The sequence below is a fragment of the Acomys minous genome (genome assembly GCF_964271855.1).
Source record: "Acomys minous genome assembly, chromosome: 19".
Taxonomy (NCBI): domain Eukaryota; kingdom Metazoa; phylum Chordata; class Mammalia; order Rodentia; family Muridae; genus Acomys; species Acomys minous.
The window spans coordinates 54,787,170-54,806,572 of record NC_140499.1 but is presented as its reverse complement, the minus strand read 5'-3'; the positions used below and the strand labels follow the sequence as shown (position 1 = coordinate 54,806,572).

The 19,403-nt window shown below is 40.9% G+C and overlaps 1 protein-coding gene across 2 annotated transcripts in view; it reads left to right on the top strand.

Moving 5' to 3' along the window:
* The window catches only part of GUCY1A1 (guanylate cyclase 1 soluble subunit alpha 1), a 54,803-nt gene that overhangs the window by 21,448 nt on the left and 13,952 nt on the right, over nt 1-19,403 (top strand). For both annotated transcript variants that reach the window (XM_084769762.1, XM_084769763.1), the window contains exons 2-6: nt 4,881-5,239; nt 11,032-11,093; nt 13,823-13,881; nt 15,708-16,417; nt 18,561-19,046. In XM_084769762.1, coding sequence (XP_084625888.1) covers nt 4,985-5,239; nt 11,032-11,093; nt 13,823-13,881; nt 15,708-16,417; nt 18,561-19,046 — 1,572 coding nt within the window. In that variant the 5' untranslated portion in view covers nt 4,881-4,984. The remainder of the gene's footprint in view (nt 1-4,880; nt 5,240-11,031; nt 11,094-13,822; nt 13,882-15,707; nt 16,418-18,560; nt 19,047-19,403) is intronic.

Below are 19,403 nucleotides of genomic sequence, written 5' to 3'. Positions count from 1 at the left end.
CTAACCCAGTTTCCATTACGCATGTCCAACAGTCTTCTAGAAATGGTGTTACTTATCCACACTTCATATTCCGTCGGAGTTGAGGCCTCTGCTGTGAAGTTTCCACTTATTTTTGCATAGTCACAGAAGCCTGTGGAATGGTTAGCTGTGTTCATTTATCTTTTCATCCTATTCCCTTGTTCTCCTTCCTAGACACTCTCCTTGAGTCAGCCTAGAATTACTTCAGCCCTTAAGCATGACATCTTAATATTCAAGCATGCTATTTTTTCTTCTGAAAATCTTTCCCATGGCTGAGCTCCATGCTCCTCCTAGGTTGAATCAAGGTCCTGACTTGCATTCCCACAGCACTGAGCACTGTCTCTGGGAACTGATGTCCCAGATGTAGGCTACCGAGAGAGCATATGTTCTATGAGGGCAAAAGAGTGCCTTAGGCTGTCACTGGGCCACTGTGTCTTGAAGACTGCCCAGCAGGTGGCAAGACAGCCATATTTGTAGAACAGCATAAATAGAGCAGAAGAAAATGTGGTGCTTTTAAAGATGGCCTGGGTCAGAATTATGTAAAGGAATAGGCAAACAAATGAAGAATTCAAATTCGTTGAGAGGCAAGAGAATTTTGAGGTTTGTCCTGTAAGTCATTGATTTAACTAGGAAGCTTCAATCACAACTTGGAAACAAAAGTCAGAAAGTGGTAGCTTGGGAAATAAATGTGGTGAGCAGAAGTGAATTCAGCCACACCCCTAACCTGCCGGGAAGTGTGTAGACAGTGTATCATCACCTTCCACTCAAGTGTATCACCCTAAAAACCTACTGGGGAAACTTGAACACGCTCCCCAAGTTTTCTACTTGTCCTGCTTTCCTAATCACCGGAGAAAATTATCTAAGCACTTCCTACTGCAGAGTAAAGAACAGCCCAGTGTCTAAGGCAGATCTCTGCTATTTTCCTACTTTTGAAGGTTGAAACCCTTCTAGTCTTTTAGTCTGTCTGACCATTAACTGTTGTCCTTCCTTTTAGTTAAAAAAAAGTTATAATTCATATCGAAGTATGCAAACTGTATCCTGATAATTGATATTGGATTTTTAAAGTATTTTTTACATATACATTTATATTATTACACATAGATACAATAAACTACCTATAGCAAGAAGAACCATGACACAATCAAGAATTACATAAATATAAATGTTATATTCTTATTGTTTTGGCTATTTGTATTTGGTATGCTTGAAGAAAACATCTTTCCTATCTTGGTGCATCTAAAACTCTGAATGTAAATCAATATTTATCATACCTTGTCCTTATCAACTTAAAGCATCTATCTAGACTTTTGACACCCCTCCCCTACCCTTCTATGGGTAGTCTTAAAAGCCTCAACTCTGAGCTCCAATGTTCAAAAGGGTATACTGCTTCAATCATGGCTGTATCCAGGCCATATATGCTGCAGTCAACACTGCTCTTCAGGTGGAGGCTGAGTTCTCAAGCTGCACTTTCCTCACAGTTACTGCTAAGTTTGAAATCTGCTTTTCAATTCCCGCTTTCCAAGAGGTACTTGGTGTTTGGTGTGGCTAAGAAGCTCTCTGCTCAGGTCTGCATGACCCTGCTGACTGCAGCAAACAAAGTTTTCCTGGTCCACCCAAATGTTATGGTTTATGATGAAGAGTGCCCTTGCCTGAATAATAAAATACCTGATTATTAACAGAAGCCCAGGAAATGGTCATTATCTTCAACATAGCAATGAGACCGTTAGTCATGTGTGGTCTGTTTAATCATCAGCTTTTGGGATAGTAATAAACTCTCCAAGTTTCTGAGAACATGCAATCTCAGTTTGCCAGGACCTCATCAGTCAAGTTATTACTTTAATTGGTTTTTCCCTTACCATATCTCCTCTCTTCCTAGCCAGCTCTATACTGGCCTCATCAAGTGACCACACTGTTTCTGAAGTGAGTGCTGACATTACACATAAAAATAATCTCTAGTTTAGTGGAAGAATGTCTCCTGTGTTCCTGGCAAACCCAAGACAAGCAGAGGCTTCAAGTGTACTGGTCCTCGGACATCTGTTTCCTGGTGTAATTCCATTGGTCACAGATGAAGAACGCTAATTACTTTGTTTATACATGTGTGATTTAATGAGACTAAACAGTCAGCCGGTCTTCAATAAGTGCAACTTATTTCCCTTTGCTTTTTTTTTTTTAAGCGAATAAAAACCATGCCAAGCACATTTTCTGGAAATGAGAGCATTGTGCAATTCAAGAGAAGGGAGGATTCATCGGCAGTTGACGGGTTATATGTAAAGTGTAGGCGGGCTAAGCAGGAGGGGAGGTGTTAGGCTTGGGGGGACCAGGGTTCAAATCCAGTAATAGAAGGATTTATCATAAACTATTCAGCCAAACCTCCAAGGCCAGTGCTAAAACTGTAATATGAATTAGAAGAAGTTCCTGCAAGCAGCACTATTTTGCTGGCAGATTCAACACATCATCTTTATCACTGCCTTCCTTTCCCCTCTGAGTGCTGTTTCATAGTCGTTGGGCTTAGGCTGCGAGAGAACTGAAACTGTGGCACTGTAACTCAGACACTTACTTTGAGTAAGAGCGTAAAAGAGTGTTGTCATTACCTTTTAGAAATACATGTGTATTTTAAGTTATGCTCCCTTCTAGTTACTTTCAAGTTGTACAGAACCTATCCATGTGCTGGGATGCTGCTCAGGAGCAGACTGCTCAAACAGAACATGTGATGGACTCGATTCTTCCCAGGCATTGCATTAGTCCCCCACCTGGACTGGTCCATGTGCTGGGATGTAGCTCAGGAGTAGGATGCTTGCCTAGCAAATGTGGTGCCTGGATTATTCCTTGCAACCATTCATACCCATGCTGGATCCACGTACCTAAAGTTTTAGTGAGAGGAATGGTAGAGAAGATGAAAAGGCAACTCTATCCTTACATATGGATTCAAATGATTCACTCAGCTGTTTAGATCCAGGGATCTGCAATCCATAGCCTGGGGGAAAGATTCACAGGTTCCCAGCGTGCTTTAAAAAATGCTTTGCTGGAATATAATCCATGTCTATTTGCATATGGCCTATGACTCTCTTTGTGGTGTAAAAGTAGAAGTGAATAGTTCCAGTTGAGACCATATAGCCTACAAAGCTGAAAAGATATATAACCTTTCATAGAAAAAAATTACTGGCCATATATATATCAGCCTTGAACATGAATAGAAATTAGCAAGTAACAATAATAAGTATTGATGAAAAAAAAAGCTAGTGAAAGCCTTTCATGGTTAGTTCTTTCTGAAGTCACATAGATATTCATTATATTGAGAGGGAAAAAAAACTGAACCATGGATGATGGTGATGGAGACACTACCAGCCAACAAGCAAGGGCATTTCAACCATTGCTGATGTCTAATGTAAATATATAAAGTCTATTTCCAAGACAAGCTAATCTTACTTTATGAACTCGGCCCATTGGAATGAGCTCATGGTAGTAGAGAACGTGCCAGTTTGAGAGGCAGATGGGCTTTCAGGTGAAATGTTTCTAGTAATTTAAATGAGGGGAAATTACCTGTGAGTGTCTGGCCCTCAAGCGGGTAGTGGTGTCTTTATCCAGAAGACTCTACATCCAGAGGAAATGCTGAGGTTCCCAGTGCTGTGCTAGGCACATAAGAGGGAATTAAGAGATGTGCAAGTTTTTATTTCCATTTTTCAATTTGTGGTTTTTGACATTTCAAGAGTAAGACACGGTTGGTTTGTGCATCCGGTTGGCCTTGTTTACAAGACGAACTCAAGCTAGAACCTGGGTGACAAATAACTAGCAGCAAGTTGCTTGGGTTTGTGTGAGGACTTGGAGTGATGTCACCAGCAAAGAAGCACTGCAAAAACATGCTGAAGGCGACACGCAGGAGCCCAGCCTGCCCTGGCATGGCAGCTTCCTTGGTTTACCTAAGTGTCACCTGTACATTTCTAGCCAGAGATTCCTGCAAATACCATGCAGGATATTAGATTTATGTGTGCACAGATAGTATGAGAAAAAGCCAAATTGCTAAGCACAGGCTTTTTTTTTTTCTTCAACGGAAGAAATTGACACCTGTTTTGCATCTAGAAGAACAGGAATGGTTGTGTTAATACCTGGTAATCTTTGCTGTTTTGTAAGCTGGTCCTCACTGGATCCCCTCAAGTCCTGAGTGTTGCTTCCCAGTCATTAGAACTCGTTTTTTGGGAGCAAGACCACAGGGGCTTCACTAGAGAGATGTACTTTGTACAGGACTCTCTCAGATGTAGCCTTGCCTACAGCTTTGTCCTCATAATTGTCACACGGAAACATTTTCCCAGAGTTTTGCTGTATTTAAATATGTAAGAAGTAATTACTTTGGGGTCAGACTCCAGAAGTTTTGGCCGATCGCCTGCTAATCGAAGTCTAGCTGAAGCCAAGTCTCATTCTTACCTCACCCAGATAGTTTCCCTGTATATGTAGAACAATACATATACTGAATTATTTAAGGAAAACGTTGGCATGTACTATGCTGATATGCAGACAGGACACACATCAAATATACTAGTTCTAGCATTAGTAAAGATTGTGGTGTTTCACTCTTAAACAGAAACAAATGGGTGTAAAGGTAGAAATCAATAGTTTGTGCTAAGGACATTGAGAGAAAATGAGATTTTTATTTAATTTTTTTAAACATACTCAAGGCAAATACTTTTTCATTGCAGTATCTTGAGTTGCACATTCAGTTCCTTCCCAATGTACTTATCTTTAATTGATACTTTGTTAGCAACTTCCCCTTGTATGATTGTTTGCTCGTTTCCTTAGTGCGCCTAGCTTTCTGTTGTGTGTAAAGTGACCCCTCTCTCCTTTCTGTTCTGACTTTCTGCTGCCCATAGATGCTGGGTCACCTGTGTCCTTGATTCAGTAGGAGCAAACCTTCATCAGTGCACATCAACACCAGCTAGTCAGACGGAAACCACCGCTGAGCTCCAGGAACACCATGTTCTGCCGGAAGTTCAAAGATCTCAAGATCACAGGGGAGTGTCCTTTCTCCTTACTGGCCCCTGGTCAGGTTCCTCAAGAGCCTACTGAGGAGGTGGCAGGAGGCTCCGAGGGCCTCCAGGCCACTCTGCCCATCTGCCAGGAAATTCCTGAGAAGAATGCACAAGGCAATCTTCCTCAAAGAAAGACAAGCCGGAACAGAGTCTACCTGCACACTTTGACAGAGAGTATTTGTAAGCTCATCTTCCCAGAGGTGAGTGTTTTCCCTTTAGCAATGATAGTGGTATTTCAAAAACAGAAAAGCCAAGGGTTTCAAAAGAAAATACTTAGAAATGAGTTTCTCACTTTTAAGGGCATGTGAAACAGAATTTCCTCGAAACATATGAAAACTGTCTTTTTAAATAACAATACTCTAAATTGTGTGTAGTATTTAAAAAGTTTTATATCTTAGCTGTGCATGGTGGCACATGCCTGTAACCCCAGCACTCTGAGAAGCAGAGGCAGAAAGTTCTATGTGAATTTGAGGCCAGCCTGGTCTACAAAGCAAGTCCAGGACAGCCAAGGCTACACAGAGAAAACCTGTCTCAAAAACAAAACAAAACAAAAAACAAAAACAAAGTTTCATATCTGGAATTTCTTTCAAAAGATCAGTAGACTGAGAACTTTCTGTCTTCACTTTATCCCTAACCTCAGCTTCCTTTATCTGTGAAATGGAGTCATATCACACCTACCTCTGAGTGTTACTGCACATGAAATGAATGAATAAAATCATCTTTCACCCTTGTCCCGGAAGTGCTAGGAAAGTGGGCTGTTTCAACCTGAATCAAACAATTCAGTAGGAGACTACTGCTTTAACAACAAAGGCAGGGGTGGGGAGTGAGGGCTCAGGGCAGGGTGGAGGTGGGGTGGGGGTGGGGATGCCTGAGGAACAGGAGACAGGAAGTGAAGCTCCAAAGAAAGGTAAAGTGGTGTTACTAGAAAGTTGATGACACTGATTTCAAAGATGATATTTATTGCATGCTGCACCTTAATGACTTTTGACATGAAAATATTTAATCATTTGTCTAATCCAGTCGTTAGTTACTCAGCTTTGTTGAGACTGGGAGACATAGACCTTCCCACAGAGGCCACTGTATTGCAGTGTGTGGGTTTGACCAAGGACAGAGTCAGATATAGGGTGGCAAATGGATGACATTCAGTATTTTGCTTAATAATCTCCTTTTGTTGATATCTCCTTTACTGAGGACAATTCTCCTGTCTTTGATTGTCTACATTCTCTTACAGATTGTTAAACTGCCTCAAGATTATTATTCTGAATTCCTTGTCATCTCTCTAGGGTTGGTGACTGGAGATGTACTTCTGTCACATTCTCCTAAGACCTTGTATTGCCTTGTTTAAAGAAGCAGCCGGATTGTCAATCTCTGCTAATTGACTTTGATAGTGGAGATACCTTGGGTGGTTGGCCAGCCAGAAGTTTGGGACATCCCTGAAATCTTTTCTATGCCATGTATTTCTTTTTCTCTCCCCATTTCCTGGAGGAGAAGCCACATATATGCCTTCCCACAACATGGAAGAAACAGGCAGACTACTATAAGCTGTCCTTTTTCTCTGAATGGCGAAAAGCCAGGGAGCAATAGCAAACAGTCATATTTAGAATGAGCTGTGTTGTTGTTGGTTTCTGGACCCATGAGAGTGATGACCCAGCTCTGACCACAGTGCAGTGCAGCAGAGAGGAGGAGGCTATGGGCATCTGGCACTATGTACTGGCATTCTTTCACAGTTAGGGTCATTTGCTTTATGGCAGTAAGTGCCCCAATGTTGAATATGTTTGAAATGTGTAGTATTCAGTCTATACTACTTCATCATCTGTCCAAATATCTGTTCGGTATTTTTATAGATACATCTGCTTTTCATGGCGTTTGTTTGTTTTGAGTTGGCATTTGAGTTTATGATGCTTGCATTTTAGTTTCAGTTACTTCAATAACCTTATGAAAGATATTCAAAATTCAATTTGACATCGTAGTCCTTATTTTAGATAATCAGATTTAACTCTCCAATTATGTTTTCATGAGGGGTGGTAATAATGAAAATCCATTAGCTGGAACAGGTTTATATTAGGAACTGGCTGAGTTTAAAGGGGCTTTCTGCATCACCTAATGAAACCTACCATTTCTACTTGAAAAGCAGCAGTTAAGGCGCAGAAAGTTGTGCCATTTGTTCAACGTGAAAGAGAAAACTGCTAATGAGGAATTCTGCATCTCATTGGTAATGCATAGCATTATAATTTATCCTTATGAATTAAAATAGGATTGACTTAGAGAAGCATTAAAAATGAAGAGGCTTCTAGGGAGATAGCTCAGTGGGCAGAGTGTTTGGTGCACAATCATGAGACCCCACGTTTAATGCTCAAAACTCATGTAAAAAATCTAGGCATGGACATATGTTTATAACCCCAGCACTAGAGAGGAAGAGACTGGTGGAACACTGGAGCTCACTGGCTGGCCAGACATGCTTAATTGGAGAACCCCATTGGGGTATCTTGTCTCAATATGAAAACAAAACAAAGCTCAAGGATGAATACCCGTGTTTGATTACTGGAGTCCACCTGTACACACAGGTGAATGTGTACACAGACTAATGCCGCTCAAAGCACACATACACATTTATTACACTAACTGCAACAGTCAACTGAAATTATGGCTTATCCATAAACTATAACAGCAAAATTCTATACACCAAATTTTAGAGTATTTACAACAATGTTGCTCCTATAGTGTTTATTTCTAAACTGTCCATATGATGTATTCATGACTCAGGTGTGTGCTTGAATAGGAATTTCTATATATTCTCTATCACACCAAAGGATAATTGTTAAGAAAAATAAAAATAAGTGATTACTTCTAAGTCATACCTTCTGTCATGAGCCACAACATTAAAATACACAAAGATTATAAATAATTTCTTCAAATCTCAGAATAGAGACTTCTCATATATATAAAGAAGTCCTGAAGAAAAAATACACAGACGACTACTACCCTGTGTATATACTGAATTCTGAGATGACTTTTAAAGACATCATGGATTTAGTCCTAAAGTGTTACACTAAACTAAAAATAAAATCAACATATAGAGTTATTATATATATATAGAGAGAAGTCCCAAGCTGTTTGAATTTACACCATGGACCTTGGAGTTTGTGATAAGCTCTACTTTATCTGAGTCTGGCCTATTGCTTTACAGTGTCTCACCTCAGTGTCTAGATTTAGAAATCAGAAGAAATACAGTTTGAAGGAAGAAACTCCATTCCCCCATCCTTTGCCAGGAAGCACTTTGCCTAGAAAACCTGTGTATTTCATTTGAACCTACACCTTTTCATAACCACAAAGACAGTCACCTGACTCTTCCTAGGGACGCGAGAAGAAGCTCTGATCATCCCCAGATAGGGCATGATGACAGAGGAAATACATGTAAGTATTCCATCATGATACTTCTTCATGATGTACAGCTTCATGAATTGGTGGACATATTAGGGTTACTTACAAGACCACGGGTAGTACAAAAACTGCTACATCATCCTAAACACAATGTGAGGGATGACTTCACATCACTGAAAAAAAAATGGAGTCTCATCTTAAATGAATCTTCTACCTTTTATGCAGTCCTGCGTCTTGCAAGATAAACACATTTGTGGGGCAGCAGAAAACAATAGCTGGAATCCTGGGAGAAAGACTTCCTATCCCTCCCCCAGTTTCTTCTGCTAGGAACTGTTAACAACCTCTACATCATAGCAATAGACTTGGTGGTCACTTGTTTTATTCCATTGCTATAGCTATGGGGCCAAGGGCATTCTGTGGATCACCATAGCAACCTTTCCTGATGGTGGTCGTGTCAGGCTCTGGTCTTGTCTGCCCTAGAAGAAGCCACCCACTACAAGACTGTTATAAGACAAAGTTAGAGTCCAACAAGAGTCCACTACAATAATCTAGTCATGCTTCCGTAAGAAGTCTGTAGTTTCAGTTAGAAGAAAATAAGTCTGATTTGATTGGGAAGCCCAGAAAAAAATGGTCTGGTCCAGCAATGCTGGGAAAAAAACATCAATTTCACTCCTCCACAACTTGATGTGCCAGTGCATGCTGGGAGCAAGGACCCATGGAAGGCACAGCTGGAGACCGTCGGAAGGAATAGAAACAGCAAGAAAGGATTGTTTGTTTGCTTGCTTGCTTGTTTTTAAGGGCAAAAGAGTGCACCTGAGGGTGTAATTGAAGAGCAAGAGAAAGCCATCTCCCATAGCACCACACAGGAAAAAGGATCAACAACCCTGTGATGCCTGGACTGATTAGATTTTTCTTTCTTCATAGTCCATCAACAATTCTGACCAGGAGCTGATGGAGATGAGCAAAACAGATTTTTTTCTTAGCATTTCTTGGCTTCTATTTCACTAGATAAAAATGACAGTAAGACAAAAACTTGGGTAGCAACACTGAAAGAAAACCAAGGCCTCATACACAGAGGAGGGGCAGAATAGGACCCCTCATTTTTCCCCACAGCCCATTCCTCAGAAGGATGTGTTTTGCAGAAGATAGCATTCAGAGGCCTGTGGTTTCTTGGGCTTGTACCCCAGTGGTGTCCTGTAGCTAGTGGTGGGGAGTAACTGCTGAGTGGAAGGCTCCTGAGAAAAACAAGTTTCCCAGGCGTCTGTCTGAGATGCTCCTTTATGCTCTCACAAGTTGCATTGGACCTTTCCCTCCCTTGGTGTGAAAGTTGACCGACTGGGAAGCGCTCCCCTGTGACTCTGTTTCTGAGCTGTTTCCTTTCAGGCTTTCTGCTGTCACAGAGTCCACAGGGCCTGCTCACAAGTCTACCTTCTGGACTCATCTACCAGCTTTTCTTCATCCTGTCACAGCTGTGTCCCCTTCTTCATTCCTAAGCCATCAAAAAAAAAATCTGCTCGGCACTATAAATTTAAATTTTTCTTTTCATTTCTTTTTAGCAATTGTATTTTCTTTGAATACATTTTATACGTATTTGTCTAAGCTTGATTTGTATATTTAGAATTCAAAGTCCTTTTCAGAAGAAGCTCTCCGTACTTAAAAAAAAAATCGCTGCCTCCTGCGACTAGTGGAAACTCTATGAGAGATATAAATAGATTAAGGCAAAAAAGAATTTCCCAACTTGGATCATGTCCAGAAAGTTCCTGACTTTCCTCTGTGTAAAGTGAAAATAAGAATCAGTGACCATGTATCCACGCATAGATGTACGGTTTTCATATCAGATGCAAAACTGAATATTTAATTAATGTCCTTTCTTGTTTATCAAGTAGAAACAAAGACACATTAAAAGAGATCTGTATACAGTAAAAAAAAAATAAACAAAAAAAACAAACAACAACAACAACAACAAAAACCATACTAAGCGGAAGGGGAGTTGCATATGCATGTCTCACAGAAGAGGAAAACTCATAAACTGCCCAGAAATGAATAAAAGAGTGAACGTGCTAATATAGGATAAGGCTTGTTGGCTCAAAAAAATGCAAGTTAGTAAAGAATCTTGAAATAAACAATCCTTGTGGCGGGTTAACTTTAGGGCCTGAAAGGACAACGGCAGGGAGAACGGCAGATTTTCAGACTGGGATGTCTGAAATGTGAGTAGAGCATGTGGGAAGGGCACCGCAGTCCTTGGGTGAGCGGTGGAGGCAATAGAGTTTAGGGCTGGAGTAGACTGTGTCTGGCTTGAGCTCTGCAGTGGAAATATTGGCAGTGTGTCTAGAGAGACTGCCTGGCCAGGAGGAGGTGATGATGTGGAGGCCGGCATTACAGAAGACCTGACATCTTTTGTTTGAGTTCAGACTCAGCCTGACTCTCTGCGAGACTTATGGCCAGCGACTCCCATACAACCGAACACAAAATAATCTTCTTCTGGTATTGAAATACACGAGTGAACAAAGTCCCAGGTCCCAACCTAGCAAATCCGTGACACTCACTATCAAGTTCCCACCCTTTATAAGGCATCTTAAGGAAATGTTACAAATGTCTCTTTGATTTCCAGTTCGAGCGACTGAACCTTGCGCTCCAGAGAACCTTGGTGAAGCATAAAATAAAAGAAAACAGGTAAGCCACATCACTTTAGTTGTATGACCCCCCTCACCCCACTAACACTTTTAAAAACAACTAATCCTTACTGAGTATATTGATGCTTAGGGGATTTTTATTATATACACTCAAACTGAAAATGTATGTTAGCAATTACAAATTTGAAATTAAATGCACTTGCTTTTAAAGATTTCAGAAGAGATGCAAGACAGAACTGCATTCTTTCTTATTTTATTTTTAGATCTGGTTTATATAGATGGTCTTTATAATAATGCTGGCCACGTGCTGTTGGTGATAAATTGACTATACCTGTTCTCGGGACTTATTTGTAAATAATAAACACTAAGCTTGCCTTCGCCAAGCAGATCATTGTAGTTTTTCTAACCGGCACCGCGGTGAGCACAGTCTACAAACACCTTCACGTGTTTCTCCTCCTCACAAGCACAGTAGTCTGCCCTGTGGATTTTCTGGGCTGAAGTTTCCAGAGTTACTGCTGTCAGACTTCATACAGGCAGCGCGGCTGAGCCAAGAAAGGGTCATGAACGGCCCAGGAGAGTGTGAATCTGCGTCTGACAGAAGCTGTTTGGTGGACTGAGCTGACAAGCATCCCAGGCGCCTCTGCCTCTGTCCTTAGTTCCCAGGCAGGCAGATAAGATAGCTTCAAGTCAGTCTTTGTGGTGCTACTGGGGGCTGTCGGCTCAAGGCCTTGGCAGCCAGTGAGCGAGCTAGAGATTTATTCTCAGGCCTTTGTTCTCTGAAACATCCCCAGCTGCTGGATGGAATTCTGGTTTCTGTGGTGCATCCTGTAAAAGAGCCCTCAGAAGGGTAACCCGCAGCAGCAATCTTTTCACTTGGAAATCATTTCTTAACGAAAAGAGGTGCTGGCAGGCTGACACTGCTCCATGATGCTGACCCAGTTGATGGCGGTAGGGTTTTCCTTCCTGCCCGCTGGCGTATGGAGTGGCTGTCTCCTTTCTGTTGAGTCTTGGGCATCCTCTGTGTGCTGCTCTTTTCTCACTTGTTTCTTGGTGCCTCACAAACACTGCTTGTGTTCTCCTCGGTCTGCCAGCAGGTGAGCACATCTCAACCCTGTTTCGTGCAGCTGATTGCTGATTAAGCAGCGAACTGTCCTTGAAAGAAGGTCCAGAGCCCAGTCCTTATCTCATAAGTCCCTGTGATCTCTCTCGCTGCTCAGAGAATTGCTGCAGCTTCCCCTTCCCCCGCCAATGAACTCATAACGTGTGTGTGTGTGTGTGTGTGTGTGTGAGAGAGAGAGAGAGAGAGAGAGAGAGAGAGAGAGAGAGAGAGAGAGAGAGAGAGAGAGAGAGAGAGAGGAAAGAGAGAGAGAGAGAGAATATTAAGTTGGCTGGCTGCTCACAAGTCTGTCTGTCTGCTGTTTGCTAAAGTAAGACATATTTAATTCAGTCTTCACTGTATGCTGTTTGGAATGACAAAGCTCCGCTCTGCTCTCCTCTGACAGCGTGAATGTCAGAAAATGGCAGTATTAGCCTGAGGAGGAGGCCTGCTCTCTTTCTTTAAGAAAAAAAATCTGCTTAAGTGAAAATAATGAAGAAATAATAAATGTTTGTTAGTGTAGTGAATTATCTCAGAAAGGGTTTGCGGCTCTCCACATTCAAATAGAATATAACATTATATCATGAGCCTTAGTCCACTTAGAAAAAAGATATTTCCACCTAGTACTTTACATACTTACAAGCTTCATATTTCTATGCAACAAAGTGATGCTCTAGCCAACTTTCCTTCTCACAAATATTTTCCTCTAAAACTCCTTAAATTATAACCTGTTTTGTTAAAATGCTATTTTAACACAGCAGACGTATACCTTCATTTAAATTTGGCTCAGCTAATGACAAGTTGAACGCTGCAATTAAATAGAGGCTTTTATACTCTTAAAGTGCTGGAATAGTTTGGCAAATTTGCCCATAATCACTCACTATAATGAGAGGCTTTCAAAAGGCAAGTAGGCTGGACACAAACGACAAAGTTGTGCGGTTGATAGATGAAGACACTGACATCCTATATTGCTGAGCGTCAGTAGTCATGAGGAAAATGTGGTTCTTAAGCACACACACACACAAAATATGTCTAACATGTAAATGTTCAATTAAGAACTACAGAAAAAACAAAAGATGCAGACTTTAGCCTCTATCTAAAATAATAATAATAAAACACAGCAAAAAGGAAACTAAAGTATAAAGGAAAACCATAACCTTTATAGGAATCATCTGGTGTATAAGATAAATAATTATAATTTTAAATGTTTCTACAATTAAAAGAAAAGGGCTTCTCAGTTGAAATTATCTCACCTTCCTAATAATCCTTATAAATGCTAATTATTATTTTAATTGTACATTTTCTTCATTCTGTGCTAGGGGTGGAAGCCGGGTCCTCCACACTCAGGGCGCGTCCTGCTGGTCTCTGCTTGACCATTATCCACTCCTAACTGCGTGCTGGTGCAGATTTTCACAGTGACTAGTGAGCCGCAAAGGCAAATATGCTTCGGGAGGAATTATGATACATTCCATGCTATGTATACACTGGGTTTTTCTCAGTTGTTCTCAGTTCTTCTGAGTTGTTCAAGTCATTGATTGTTTCGTACATAATTGAGTCAAGATTTGCTTGTGGAAAAATAATTATCTCATACCATTATCTATATGTTGTACAGGATCTTAATTTTTTAGCATTTATTTATCATTTTGTAATTTAAGATACTTAATTATTCCCAGGAAATCTACAGAAAAAGAAGACCTTGAAAAAATAATTGCAGAACAAGCAATTGCAGCAGGTAATAAATAACACTGTTTAGATATATAAAATTAGGAAGCATAGCCATCCCTGAATAGCTAATATTTATCTCATCATATTCATATTTATTTATTAGTGACTCCCAGCATGAAGTCTTTGAGCTCTGTATGTGTTAATGCAGATTAACCCTTTCTATAAGACATGCTGTTGTACGGCATCAAACATTTCCTCTTTTCATAGTGTTTATTTGCTGAGAAAGTACATAAGCCTAGGTGGGGAGCTGATTCTCAGACTTTGACTTTCACAGGCTTTGTCCTTTTCATTTGTATATGAAAATTCTGCTCAACAAGGTAAACTAAAGAGTATTTTAAAAGATTGGAAGGAAGCATAGGAAAATAGTCTGCCAGAGTTGTGACATTAATAGTTTACTTCAGGGGAAACGAGAGATGAGTGACTGTTATTGAACCTTTTCAAGCATGGGCATGAAAAGTGAGAGGCCACAGGCTTAGGAAGGCAGCATGTTTAAGAAATATAATGTTAACAAGAGCTACTGAATATTGAAACATTTTTGGAAGATAGACCATTTTTTAAACATAATTCCCTTGCATCACAATATTCCTCAAAGACAGTAGTATTGCTTTTGTTTTGTTTTGTTTTGTTTTGTTTTTACTTTACAAAAAAAAAAAAATCTAGGAAACTTCTTTGCAACAGAAGGGAGACCATAACAGAAAACCACAACCAATCAAAGTTAGAGTTGTGGAGGCTAGTCCGAGTGGTTCAGGAAACATGGCAGAGGCGGGGCCAGAAAGATAAGAAGAGCCAGGGGATCAGGGGGTTTGCTGTAAGACTGTATCTCCTATAATATAAGGAGCTGCACTCATGAAGTCTCACCAACATGACTGTTCAAATGGGACCCAAACAAAGACAGGGCCTGTGGCATGCCAAAGTGGATGGAGAAAGTCCGCAAGGCCTCAAGCCTAAAAAAGAGACCCATAGGCAACGAAGGAATCCTCAGTGTAGGGGAAATAGTTTTCCTGGGAGAAGAGCCCACCAATTCATCACCCAAATAGTCAGCCCTGAAAACCACACATGCGAGTAACATAATACAAACTGAGCAGTTTATATTTAGAAAATATATATATATTCAGATGCCTACGTGTAGGTAACAACAATTAATGAAAAAGAGGGGTCATAACTTTGAAAGAGAATAAGAAAGAGTGTATGGGAAGACCTAGATGGAGGGGCACGGAAGAAGGAAATGATGTAATTATACCATAATCTCAAAAATAAAAGAAATAATATACATGTAGTACCCCGGGTATAGAGACAAGAAGGAAGCTTGGGAAGAAGATGCTGAAGGCAAATGATAAGATTCATGCAAATATTCACTTAGGGAACATCAAATAACAAAAGTGATCCTGAAATCATCTCCAGACATAACCCAGTTTCATGTTTTAAATTAACTTCTGTTGTGACTCTTATCCTCAGCTGTACACGCTAACCTCTTGGGTAGAGGACTCTTTAGAAAGAGGCATGTTAAGTGGTTAGGAGATGGACAGACAGGCCTCATGTGAAATGGACTTAATCTTGGAGTTCTAGTTGTTCGTTATATTTAAGAGAAAAAGTCATACAATCTACTCAATTATTCATTCTCAGTTTACAATAGACAGTTTGTGGATAGTTGTTAGAGTTACCAGAATTCTAAAAGCTTATCTCTGTTGCTGAGTTTAGTGTGAGCATTTGATTTGAGTTAGAACAAAGATAGTAACAAGTTAATCACAAATAATGGGACTTTGTGTGTGGTGACACTAGCCACCCCCTTCTGTGTTGACACACTTGATGGCCGACTCTGTTGTATGCCTTCAGGGGTCCCGGTGGAGGAGCTCAAAGACTCCCTGGGTGAGGAGCTGTTCAAGATCTGTTATGAGGAAGATGAGCACAGCCTGGGAGTGGTTGGTGGTACTCTAAAGGACTTTCTAAACAGCTTCAGCACGCTCCTGAAGCAGAGCAGCCATTGCCAAGAGGCAGAGAAGAGGGGACGACTGGAAGATGCCTCCATCTTATGCCTGGACAAGGACGAGGACTTTCTCAATGTTTACTACTTCTTCCCCAAGAGAACCACAGCCCTGCTTCTCCCAGGCATCATTAAAGCAGCCGCTTGCATACTGTATGAAAGCCATGTGGAGGTGTCCTTGTTGCCTCCCTGCTTCCCGAGTGACTGCACCGAATTTGTGAACCAGCCCTATTTGCTTTACTCTGTCCGCGTGAAGAGCACCAAGCCTTCTCTGTCCCCAGGCAAGCCCCAGTCCTCGCTGGTGATCCCCACTTCACTCTTCTGTAAGACTTTCCCATTCCACTTCATGCTGGACAGGGACCTGGCCATCCTACAGCTGGGTAATGGCATCCGAAGGCTGGTGAACAAGAGGGACTTCCAAGGAAAGCCCAACTTTGAAGAGTTCTTTGAGATTCTGACTCCCAAAATCAACCAGACGTTTAGTGGCATCATGACGATGCTGAATATGCAGTTTGTGATACGGGTGAGGAGATGGGATAACTCAGTGAAGAAGTCATCAAGGGTAAGGCAAATGCAAACTCTTATCCAAAATAAAACCAGTTGTTTCCTATTTAAGGGGAAGAAATGACAAGACAAACGAGGAAGCCATTGTGCTAACAGAGCTGTCTAAAATTCTAAAATTATTTTAACCAGTAAATTTTTTCTATGTTCATTTTCTTGCCTACTTCATTCATTAGGAATATTGGTTGAGTGCACTTTGCATCTTAAAATTATAATTATGAAAAAGAATTCTAATGATGATGTGGATGTGCGCTTTTCATCAGTAGAATGTTGCCTGGCCTGCAGGAGTTTGATCCCAAATATTCCATAAAATTACACTGAGTTATATCACATATTTCTAATCCCATCACTCAGGAGGTGGAAGAATCAGAAGTTCAAGGTCATCTTTGATTATATATTCAGTTCAAGGCCAGCTCCAGGTAAATGAGACCCTATCTCAAAGCAAGATACAGGGCGAGATGGCTCAGTAGATAAGGGTGCTTGCCACCAAACCTGAGGGCGAGTTCTATCTCTGAAACTACAGAGTTTAAGGAAGCACAGTTCCTACAATTTGCCCCTAGGCCTCCACTTTTGCTATGGCATGTGGAAGCCTTCAAGTGCATATACACATAAAGGTGTTGACATCTAAATATAAGTAAACAAATACAAATCAAAATAGAGAGCTTTATAACCAAGCTATAAGTGTTCATATGAAAATTTGCTTTTGATTATTATCAATTAGGTCATTGGCTTTGAGTAATAAAAAGTATAGTTTTATAAGGAGAAAGCTGAATGTTGTAAGAAGTGGGTGAATGAATTTTAATAAATATATAATAAATACATGGAAGACTAACTTGATGGATTGCTGTTGAATGTGTGTGTAAGGGAGGACATGTTTTCATGATTAGAAAACGTTGGCAAGCATTTAGTCTCAGGAATAAAGTTTACTAATTCCATGGTGGGTGCCATATACATAGATAAGGAGTGACCTTAGATTTGCTGACTTTTCCTTAAAATAAAACAACTGTATTGTTATTTTTTTAAGCAAAAATATATATTTAGGTACTTTAAAATGATACTAACTGCATCAAAATGAGAGGTCCTATGTATGTATGTGTGTATGCATACTTGTTTACAGCTACGACAACAAATTCCTACAACTGCTTTTGCCACTGAAGGACAGAGTGTAGTCGCTCATCCCTGCTGTTGGACATTGGTTTGTCTCACTGTTTTTGAGTCTGTGGCTTATTGCACTCAGTGGTTAAGCTTGATTTTATTTTTCCAGTCTCCCATTGATGAGCACTAAGGTTGCTTGGCCTCTGATACAATGTAAACACATGTGTGTCCACTTCTCTATATGTAAACAAGTTTGTGGTCCAGGACATTCCCTTGAGGCCTTATCCTCCTGCAAGGCCCTCTGGGTACACTGGTGTCTGTAGGTTGGGTTGTATTTTTTTCTTACATTTTGGAAAACAGCCTTTTTTTAAAAAAGCTAAAGACAAAATTGAAACACAGACATATTCTCTCCTTTAAGACTCAGATATCTCAGGCTGAAAATACTAGAGAAATAATCATTTCCAAAAGATGTTTCTCTAACACTCTTGAGACAGAAAAAAAAAAAGAAATGTTTGAACACATATTTAGAGATATTTTAATTTCTACGCCTGCCAGATGGAACAAGTCACTCATGGGAGAAAAGAAGAGAAGCTTGCTAAAAGAGAAAGAAGCCAAGTGAGAAAGGAGAGAGAGAGAACGATGGGGCTGGGCAGGGTGAATGGAAACTAGGTTTTTATAGATACCACATTATGTGAGAACTAAAACTTTGATTAACTGCATGAGGCTATGAGAAGACTCCAGCAGCAACAGAACCAGAGTGTTGCTTCACAGAGCCTGAGAGCAGGACATGTTTCACACTGCTCACAGCAGCTCAAAATTTCTGTGTAGTATATTTTAATATATTTGTCAAATGTCTGCATGAATTTCAGAACAGAGAGCAAACTGGAAGCGATTAAAAAGCCTATTCTTTTATAGCGTACTGAAAACAGAGTTATCCATTCCTAATGTCAGACACAAAAAGATTACACCCGTATCCGTTCCCTCACCTGTTTCAGTGGGTTTGGGGAACTTGACAAACCCACTGTAATTGCTCCTCCTTTCCTTTGCAGGTTATGGATCTCAAAGGTCAAATGATCTACATTGTTGAATCCAGTGCCATCTTGTTCTTGGGCTCACCCTGTGTGGACAGACTGGAGGATTTCACAGGACGAGGGCTCTATCTGTCTGACATCCCAATTCATAATGCCCTGAGGGATGTTGTCTTGATAGGGGAGCAGGCAAGGGCTCAGGATGGCCTGAAGAAGAGGTTGGGGAAGCTGAAGGCAACCTTGGAACACGCCCACCAAGCCCTGGAGGAGGAGAAGAAGAAAACAGTGGATCTTCTGTGCTCCATCTTTCCCTCGGAGGTTGCTCAGCAGCTGTGGCAAGGGCAGATTGTTCAGGCCAAGAAGTTCAGTAACGTCACCATGCTCTTCTCAGACATCGTAGGGTTCACTGCCATCTGCTCTCAGTGTTCACCTCTGCAGGTCATCACCATGCTCAACGCACTCTACACTCGCTTTGACCGTCAGTGTGGAGAACTGGACGTCTACAAGGTAGGGGAGGCGGAACAAGAATGGCCCAGCAGGCAGAAGGCACCTTGGAAAGAAGGCATGGTGGCTAGCATCTGATTACACTATGATGCTGATGAATAATAGCTCCTGGCATTTGGGTCACACAGGCTATATCTGGGGGGGGGAGGGGGGTCAGGCATTGTGCATTAATTACGTGGGTGGTGCTCCAGCCAGAAATAGCTCAATGAGAACTAATTGTTCCCGGAGAGGTCTGCCACATTATCTTCTAAAAATGAGCCTAGAATGGAGAGAGATTTGGGTGAATGGGTGATTTTCTTATGGTGAGAAGGTAGGGATTAGCCACCCATGGACCAGCCACTTAACTGTGGAAACTGAGTT